The sequence below is a fragment of the Triticum aestivum genome, chromosome 6A, assembly GCF_018294505.1.
Source record: "Triticum aestivum cultivar Chinese Spring chromosome 6A, IWGSC CS RefSeq v2.1, whole genome shotgun sequence".
In the NCBI taxonomy this organism is placed as follows: domain Eukaryota; kingdom Viridiplantae; phylum Streptophyta; class Magnoliopsida; order Poales; family Poaceae; genus Triticum; species Triticum aestivum.
This window is the reverse complement of record NC_057809.1, coordinates 63,281,407-63,290,860: the sequence shown is the minus strand read 5'-3', so window position 1 is coordinate 63,290,860 and position 9,454 is coordinate 63,281,407. Positions and strand designations below refer to the sequence as shown.

The window sequence follows — 9,454 nt, the reverse complement described above, 5'->3', positions numbered from 1 at the left end:
ATACTCGGTGGATAAGTACGAGACTGCAACCCCACCTCTGATCCCTTACCTTTGACTCATGTGGCAGTTTTTGCATGATGGCAAGATGAAAAATGTCGCCCAATGATTATCCACAAAATTAGCCGAGTTTGAAACAAATTCTTTCCCTTTGGCAAAAATAAGATCATTATGTAAGTGTCAAGCTCTCCAGAATATGAACAAGCTCACGAACAGTAGTGGTTAATTGGTCCAACAAGATAAGCATCCAATCGGGTCCTGAGCACTTAAACACTTCTTCTCTGGGAATATTCCACACTCCCCTCAACTCTATGTGCAGAGCACTCACCTTAGGATATGTCACCAAAGCATGAAACATACTTTCATCCTCCATACCACAAATAGAGCATAATTCAGAAGTAGCCTGATGGTGCTTAACTCTATTAACCTGTGCCACTAGGTTATTAGAAGCCGCCCGCCACACAAAAGTTCTGATCTTTTGGGGGACATTGGCTTTCCAAATGACATTCCAAAGTTTCCTATCCCCATTCGTGTCTCCACTAGATTGCACTTGCTCCTCCTTCCCCTCCTTGAGACTAAGTGCCGGATTATATGCACTTTTTACTGTGAACAAACCACTCTTCTCATACTGCCAAGCAATAAAATCATCCTCATCCGAGGACTGGTTCTTTGAAATGTCACGTTCTCACAACGATATCAATGTGCTTCAGCGATCTCTGTGTCCAGGAGACATTGTAAGGGAGAATCGCCGCCATGCAACTACACTATCAACGCCGCGACTACAAACATGGGGGTACCGTCTTATCGATTGCATGTATCCTCAGAGGGTGGCATTTGTGAAAACCATATCCGAACTCAAGGCAACAAACAAAGTTACTTTACAAAAAATGCAAGAGGCAGTTAGGAAGGATGTGAAGAGGGCATTCGGAGTGTTCCAAACTCGTTGGAAAATTATTTCATGGAGCTACAATGATACGACATTTCACGTGTATGATGCACATGCATGGATTTGCATTAATTTGTGAGTTTGAATTTGAGAATTTTGTTTTGAGGGTTGTTTGAATTTGAGATGTGTGGTTGTGTCCACGACCGGGGCCGGGTTTGACAAAACCCGCTGTAGATGCCGTGAGAGGGTTAGTCGTCGAGAAGAAATAATTTAGCTGCCTTGCGATGCCAGCCTGCCCGCCGGCCCCACACTCGAGACTCGAGAGTGTGAATGAAACCAAAAAGACCCATTTGCCCCCCAAGGCAATAATCAAACCCGAGCTCCCCCAGCTCGCCTCTCCATTCACACTCGAACCCTCGACCTCTCCACCCAGCTCAGCCTCGCCGTCGCCAGGGAGCGGGGCAGCCTGCTCCACCACTCCGGCCGGCGACCGCGCGGCATCCTGCAGCGAGGTGCTTCCCTTCGCCCCGCCCCCTCTGCATTCTTCTCCCGCCCCCTCCCTGCTCGCCGCGCCCACCCGCTCCCCCTCTTTTCGCTGCAGGAGCAGCACGCCCCCATCCAGCCCGGCGACCGGCTGAGACCCAGGGCGGCGGCTGCCAGCGAGGTCATCCCCGCACCGTCTCGCCGCTCGTCGCATCCGCTTGCCAGATCGTAGGTTTTGGCCCCCGATTTTGCGTCGTACGAGCGAACCCTAGGTTTTGTTCGCGAGACGAGATAGGGCTGCTTTCGAGGGGGAATTTGGGAGGGGAGAGGCGCGACGGACCACATTATGTGCGGACTAATCGATTTTTGCTGGCATCGGTCGAGCCATTACCCCAGGGCGCGCCGTGCACGTGCAAGTGCAAACAGCGAAAGCTCGCCGCCTCCTGTCTATCTATCTATGCTGTGTGCTGGAGCAACGGAAAGAAGGGCCAAAGTTGCCTTTTCCTTGGCCGGGTAAAAAGGATTAATTGATTTTTTTTTGAGTGAAGGGGTTAATTGATTTTGTTATGTGAAGAACGAGGAATTTGACAAAGTGACACGCCTTTGTCTGACATGTGGGGGCCTGGGGCCACCTGTACATGCGTCATTTGTGTCAAATTGCAAATAAATGTGCGGCATCTTGTTGATTTTTCGTTGAAAACACATCCCTCAGGGCAAATCATGAGAAGCACATTCAGCTTCCATGCATTTTATCAAGAGACTGCTGGACGAGGGCATATACTCAAATCCAGCGAACTTCAGAGTGCAAAAGTCTGCACCTGATTTATTTGACGAGTTTTGTTCCTGCACCCCCCTTTAATTCACTGAGCAAGTGCTTTTTAGGGATATAATGATACTGAATAACTGCTTAAGCTTCGGTGAGAGACTGAGAGTAAGGCCACATCCCATTTGAGATCTCCAGATCCAGTCTGATGCTCTGGTTCGCTAATTGCATAATTGCACATGTCACACGGCAGTGATGGTGTGCATCATACTACACCGTTTTAGTGCTGTTTGCGTTGGCGATGCAACATATTTCTGAGATAACCGATTCAGATGCAGTTTTGTTTTACATTGTCGTCTGAGAGAACTGATTTGAAACGTCTCTGTATCGTACCAGTCTTTCATAATACCTCCATTCCTTGCCCAGCATCTTACTAGTCTTCATAACACCGCCATCTGGCCACATATTCAAAACCTACACCAACATTCTGGTAAAAAATTAAGGCCACTTGCTCTCTATATTTTGGTGGCTATAGCATCGTCAAAACTGATGTTGGTATATCGTATATTCAACCATACCACGGAATGAGCTGTAGCCTTGTTTGAGTAAGATGATTTCAGGTGTTAGGTGCCAGGTGGGCAGTTGCTGGAGCCAAACACTTAGTCAGGCTACACGACTGCTTTTTATAACAGTGAATTTAAGTTGATCTTTTGGTCGAATAGCTTTCTGTCAAGCTAACAAGCAGTAAGAGTGGGCAATATCAATACTAATATTTCTTGTTTAATGCTGTTGCAGGTCTGAATTGGTCATTATGGTGAGGAAAAGTGCAGAGAAAAGTTATGGTCGTATGGCTGCATGCACATCAAGTCCTGAACCCTCAGAAAATAACCCAAGGCAGAATTTCTGTTTAGGAGATATAACATGGGTTAAGCATGATGGCTCCTCATGGTGGCCAGCCCAGGTATGATGCATACACCTTCTGAGCACTTCATACTTCAATTAGCTAAATACCTTTGCTTTGCTACGGATCAGCAATTTAGATTACCCCAACATGTTGAACCATTTTTTTGCTGCACTCAATGCCAGTATGGTTCTAAAATAATTCTAGATGCCAGTGAATATGCTTGTTGCATTGCACATCAGCTTAAATTGAACGCTGGCAGATGGTTGCATCTGTAGTAGATCAATTATATATATCATGTATGAGTAAGATAGTTTGGTCAAGTCTCAAGTGCCAATGCCACAACCTTTGTACTTGTATGTTGCAAAGACAAAACATTTCAGACTTTCCCCAACTGTTATGTTCTTCATCCTAGCTTCCCATGCACATATTTAGACCACTTCTGTTTCTGAATTCAAGGTCATTGATGAAGCATGTGCCAGTAGCAAGGCCAAGAAGAAGACCAGCCATGACGCTCTGGTTCGACTGTATGGCACATGCCTAGAGTAAGGGTCCTAATAACATGTGAAGCCTTTCTTTTCTTTCTAGTGGCGATCAACTGATAATCTTTACAATAAAGGTAATTGTCTTCACTATTTTATTTTCAGCTTGTATGTTGACCCTTGGAAGTCTAACATGGAATTCGAAATGGTATGCACATCTTCTATCCTACAGCTCATGAGGATGCTAATATGGAGTAGTGGTAACTGACTGAACTGTATTAAAGAAGCTTAAATCAGCTGAAACACGAAAATAACCAACAACTTCAATCATTATTGCAATTTTGGTTTCCCTAGGTTTTTAACTGCAGGAAGCTGATATAACCAAAAGGCTGAACTGACGGACATATATTCGCACACACTTGATAAATTATATAATATTGCATATGTTGATAATGAAATTCTAACAATTGTTCTGAATTGTAATATGCTTTGTTCTAACTAACAGAATGTACCAATAGCACGACTCACACATATATGTTTTAGGATTGTACAGGTAAAGCATGTATTTTATTTTATCATTGTTGCCTATACCTGGATAGGAGTGCAGACAACATAGAGAAGTACAAGATGGCGAAGAAGGCCGCAAAGCGAGCTGTTGGTGAAGCAAGGGGTCGGGCATATGAGGACCTCTACCAACGGTTAGGCACGAAGGAAGGTGAAAGGGACATCTATAAGATGGCCAAGATTCGAGAGAGGAAGACGAGGGACATTGGCCAAGTCAAATGCATCAAGGACGGTGCATGCCAACTCTTGGTGAAGGACGAGGAGATTAAGCATAGATGGCGGGAGTACTTCGACAAGCTGTTCAATGGGGAGAATGAGAGTTCTACCATTGAACTAGACGACTCCTTTGATGAGACCAGCATGCGTTTTGTGCGGCGAATCCAAGAGTCTGAGGTGAAGGAGGCTTTAAAAAGGATGAAAGGAGGCAAGGCGATGGGCCCGGATTGTATCCCCATTGAGGTGTGGAAAGGTCTCGGGGACATAGCAATAGTATGGCTAACCAAGCTTTTCAACCTCATTTTTCGGGCAAACAAGATGCCAGAAGAATGGAGATGGAGTATATTAGTACCAATCTTCAAGAACAAGGGGGATGTTCAGAGTTGTACTAATTACCGTGGAATTAAGCTGATGAGCCATACAATGAAGCTATGGGAGAGAGTCATTGAGCACCGCTTAAGAAGAATGACAAGCGTGACCAAAAATCAGTTTGGTTTCATGCCTGGGAGGTCGACCATGGAAGCCATTTTCTTGGTACGACAACTTATGGAGAGATATAGGGAGCAAAAGAAGGACTTGCATATGGTGTTCATTGACTTGGAGAAGGCCTATGATAAGATACCGCGGAATGTCATGTGGTGGGCCTTGGAGAAACACAAAGTCCCAGCAAAGTACATTACCCTCATCAAGGACATGTATGATAATGTTGTGACAAGTGTTCGAACAAGTGATGTCGACACCGATGACTTCCCGATTAAGATAGGACTGCATCAGGGGTCAGCTTTGAGCCCTTATCTTTTTGCATTGGTGATGGATGAGGTCACAAGGGATATACAAGGAGATATCCCATGGTGTATGCTCTTTGCGGATGATGTGGTGCTAGTTGACGATAGTCGGACGGGGGTAAATAGGAAGTTAGAGTTATGGAGACAAACCTTGGAATCGAAAGGGTTTAGGCTTAGTAGAACTAAAACCGAGTACATGATGTGCGGTTTCAGTACTACTAGGTGTGAGGAGGAGGTTAGCCTTGATGGCCAGGTGGTACCTCGGAAGGACACCTTTCGGTATTTGGGGTCAATGTTGCAGGAGGATGGGGGTATTGATGAAGATGTGAACCATCGAATCAAAGCCGGATGGATGAAGTGGCGCCAAGCTTCTGGCATTCTCTGTGACAAGAGAGTGCCACAAAAGCTAAAAGGCAAATTCTACAGGACGGCGGTTCGACCCGCAATATTGTATGGCGCGGAGTGTTGGCCGACTAAAAGGCGACATGTTCAACAGTTAGGTGTGGCGGAGATGCGTATGTTGAGATGGATGTGTGGCCACATGAGGAAGGATCGAGTCCGGAATGATGATATACGAGATAGAGTTGGGGTAGCACCAATTGAGGAGAAGCTTGTCCAACATCGTCTGAGATGGTTTGGTCATATTCAGCGCAGGCCTCCAGAAGCTCCAGTGCATAGCGGACAGCTAAAGCGTGCGGAGAATGTCAAGAGAGGGCGGGGTAGACCGAATTTGACATGGGAGGAGTCCGTTAAGAGAGACCTGAAGGATTGGAGTATCACCAAAGAGCTAGCTATGGACAGGGGTGCGTGGAAGCTTGCTATCCATGTGCCAGAGCCATGAGTTGGTTGCGAGATCTTATGGGTTTCACCTCTAGCCTACCCCAACTTGTTTGGGACTAAAGGCTTTGTTGTTGTTGTTGTTGCATAACTAATAAACTAATAGCTGATTGAATGAATATTTTTCTAGTTAATAATTGCCCTATTTGTTTTTTTCTACCTAAACCGGTCATATCAATCGAATCCTCACCCAGCGTCACTACTTATGTGCTGCTTGTAGAGTTGTAGTAATTTTATGGTAAATGATTCTGGTGTATAAACTATAAACTGCTTTTTGTTATTTAACTTCCAAGAAAATTAGTTGTTTTTGTCTTCTCACGCATGAATGATATCCAACCCTGAGCATTTTGAATTTTAAATATTTCTCATATGAGCTCATTGTATGCAGTTTCTGAAGAAAGAAAATAAGACAGCCATGGAAGCATTCCATGAGGTGCTTCAGAAGGTAGGGCAATCTCGCCTTCGCTTTGAACATATTATGAATCACAGTTTGGTGGAGGTTGTTGAGATCCATGTTTAATCTTACAAATGCAGGAGCTCTCTCATTTTAAGTCGGCCAGTGATGACGAGGAGGAAGCTGTCAACACAAAAGGTGAATTTCTGTTTTTTCTTGGCTGGAGAATATATGCAGAAAAACACGTTATGTGCATTGATCATGGTGGTCCTTGTGGTTTGACCATTCATGTTATCCCTTTTTCATTAGTGATTTATGTTAACAGTGATATGTTACCGTTTGTGAATCTTTTCACAATGGTGTGATTAGGTAACATGTTCTAGGAGCAGTATCAGTGACAGTATTGCTAAATTATCACCTGTGCGGTTTTATTTCCCTGTCAAGTTTCAAGTCGCCTTGCTATCAATGGTACACACATATATATTTTTAATTGCTACGCATCTAATTCTCTATTTTTCATATGGTCTGACCATATTGGCCACAGCCAAGACGTCTACTAAGAAAGTCAGAAAGCAAGAAGCCTTAGAGCAGGACCAAGAAGTTCGGAGCAATGCAGAAGGTGGAGGTGCTGCTCAGAAAGGAAAAAAGCAGAAAGGTGTGAGGCAAGCAAGTGCTCTTGACAAAGCTTTGAGTATAGATTCTGCTGAAGGTTTAAGAGATAAGACACCCAAGCAAGCTTCTGCTGTGCGAGATAAAAAGAGTGGTAAGAAGGCATCATCAGGAACATCGGTGGCCAAAAAGGAAGGATCCTCAAAGCGGTCGGGCCGTACCAATCTGAAGGAACATTCAGATGCGGCGGAGGACAGCACATCACAGCTCCATGTTTCAAGCGCAAGTGAAAATGCAGCTGAAGCAGGAGACATGACATCCGTGAATCGAAGCCAGCACAAAACTGGTTTGACGGTCGAAGGAACCCACCGGAAGATAAAAGCTATGGTCAGGGATATACTGCTGGGGGACGTCATAGACAGGCAGCTTGCTGCTGAAATGGCATATGTGGATGAAGTGATCTTTGGAATCTGTGAAGCTACCGAGGCAAAGGCGACTGCTGCTACTACTACTGAGACAGAGGGTGGACTAAGCACCAAGCGGGCCGCTAGTGGGCTGGAGGCTGACTCAAGCCGTGCTGCGAAGAAGAAACCTAGAAAGGGCAAGGCGGCAAAGCCGGAGACCAAGGACCCCAACTCTTCTCCTGTAAGTAGACACTCCATTCTTCTGAATCGATTGTCTGAATGAATTTCGGACACTGATTTGACCAAACTCCACCAGAGCAGGGGCGCGGGGGGATCGGAGCAGCGTAGCGTGCGCCAGATCAAGATCATGCAGAGCCTGGGCCTGATCGCGCCGTTGGGATCTCCGTTCGACGTGAAGGGTTCTGCTGCAGTCGCCCGTTGATGATATTTTGTAAGCACACCATTGGTTCTGTATGGAAACCTGTAGTTATGTTGCCTACCTGATCTACCTACTAGTTTACTAGTGCCAATTTCTGTTCTTGTTTACGGAAGATTCGGCCCGGACATAGCTGCTGCGCACGTAAGCGCACAGTTAGTTCTATCTGTATCAGCGCAAAGACGAGCCGCAGTCGCTCAGTGCTGTACCGAATTGATTATTAAGATATTAAGTCGCGACTTGGATTATTTCCGCTTGGTGGTAGGATCTGCTGTGATCGATGCGGTGGCATGAGTGACCCAATGCTCAGGTTATCTTGAGTTAGCACATTGTATGAGCTGTGGACATTTCAATGCCATGTCGATTTTACATCTGATTCGTGACTATAATGTGCTAATTTTACACGAGTACTCCCTCTATCAAAATACAAGAGTTTTTTTTACACTATGACAGTGTCAAAAAAGGTCCGATATTTTGATAGCTCTGGCCCTTTAAGATGGCATTTCTGCAGTTCCTTTCTCCATTTCTTCAACTCTGGATTTAACGATGGAAGAACCAGCCGATTTGTGCAGCGTATGCACAGACCTGTGTCGCCTGGTTAATCGTCCTTTGCTTTGTCTGAACAAAGATATTAACATACAAGGATGTTTGGCTAAGAAAACAACAAAGGGGTGGTGGCGCAGTTGGCTAGCGCGTAGGTCTCATAGCTAAGACTTGAGTGATCCTGAGGTCGAGAGTTCGAGCCTCTCTCACCCCAACTTAAAATGACCATGTGATGATGAAAACGCTCTGTGACAACTTGGGTCGTCACACATCTACACCTGAATCATCAGGTGAAATTGAGCAAACCTGAACCTGGTCATCTTTTTCTTTTTTGCTGGTTTCACAAACCTGTGACAACTCTCACATACTCCCTCCGGTTGAAGTCAAGCCTCGTAAACTTTGACCAAGTTTATAGAAAAAAAATTTAATATTTAGAATGTGAGATCAACAATATTAGATACGTCATGACTTTAGTTTTCATGTTGTATAAATTTAGCATTGTAGATGTTAATATATTTTCATATAAATATGGTCAAACTTTATAAAGTTTAACTTCAGACAATTCTTATATGCAAAGTAAAAAGGACCGGAGGGAGTATGACAACATCTCAAACTAAGCTCTCTTCAGTGTAGTACTACAACATTTCACAAAGAACATAGTAACATTCCACTAAACCGATCGAGTGACAACCCAACCAAATTCTCATATACTCCCTCCTTTCCGGTTTATAAGGCTCAATTCAAAAATCTCACCAACCAAGATAGATGATGAGTGGTGGAATATTTTTTGTAGTTTGCAAAAGCACCCAATTAATGCTTTTGTTTTCCTCAAAACATTACGTTTATGAATGCATTAATTGCAATGCATGCATGCATTGGTCAGTTTTCTCTTAATACTTGCATGCAATAATTTAATGCACCTTGAAGTCTGAACATGTGATGGGGAACAATCAAATTGAGCCTTATAAAATGAAAAAACTAAAAATTTGAGATAAGCCCTATAAACTGGAAAGGAGGGAGTATGATTTTCCATATCAATTTATTTGTTTATTCCACCATACAAGACATTGTCCGAGGCCTCCCCGCAGACACCCGGGCAGCCGCCACCCATCTGGCCGCCCAGGGCGCACACCACGACGCAGAGCGGCTTGTAG

General features: G+C 44.5%; 1 protein-coding gene and 1 non-coding gene across 3 annotated transcripts; both read left to right on the top strand.

The window, feature by feature from the left end:
* Positions 1 to 1,240: 1,240 nt before the first annotated feature.
* LOC123132041 (DNA mismatch repair protein Msh6) lies at positions 1,241 to 8,005 on the top strand. Of its 2 annotated transcripts, none has more exons than XM_044551789.1 (8): positions 1,241 to 1,395; positions 2,925 to 3,090; positions 3,490 to 3,575; positions 3,678 to 3,720; positions 6,303 to 6,359; positions 6,449 to 6,506; positions 6,853 to 7,562; positions 7,638 to 8,005. In XM_044551789.1, the coding sequence occupies exons 2-8, from the start codon at positions 2,941 to 2,943 to the stop codon at positions 7,761 to 7,763; spliced, it is 1,230 nt and encodes a 409-aa protein (XP_044407724.1). In that variant the 5' UTR covers positions 1,241 to 1,395; positions 2,925 to 2,940; the 3' UTR covers positions 7,764 to 8,005. The 2 variants fall into 2 exon arrangements, with proteins under 2 accessions (XP_044407724.1, XP_044407725.1); XM_044551790.1 differs by having other exon boundaries at positions 1,242 to 1,395; positions 7,643 to 8,005.
* Positions 8,006 to 8,425: 420 nt separating this feature from the next.
* Positions 8,426 to 8,514, top strand: TRNAM-CAU (transfer RNA methionine (anticodon CAU)). Its single transcript is given in 2 exon segments — positions 8,426 to 8,463; positions 8,479 to 8,514. It is a non-coding gene; the product is annotated as a tRNA-Met (tRNA).
* Positions 8,515 to 9,454: the final 940 nt, after the last annotated feature.

What these genes read in the sequence shown, in the direction of transcription:
- LOC123132041 (XM_044551789.1), top strand. Translation starts at nt 2,941, where the DNA reads ATGGTGAGGAAAAGTGCAGAGAAAAGTTATGGTCGTATGGCTGCATGC. An exon ending in GGAAGCTGTCAACACAAAAG is followed by an intron (nt 6,507 to 6,852) that starts GTGAATTTCTGT and finishes TATTGGCCACAG; the next exon opens with CCAAGACGTCTACTAAGAAA. An exon ending in AGGACCCCAACTCTTCTCCT is followed by an intron (nt 7,563 to 7,637) that starts GTAAGTAGACAC and finishes AAACTCCACCAG; the next exon opens with AGCAGGGGCGCGGGGGGATC.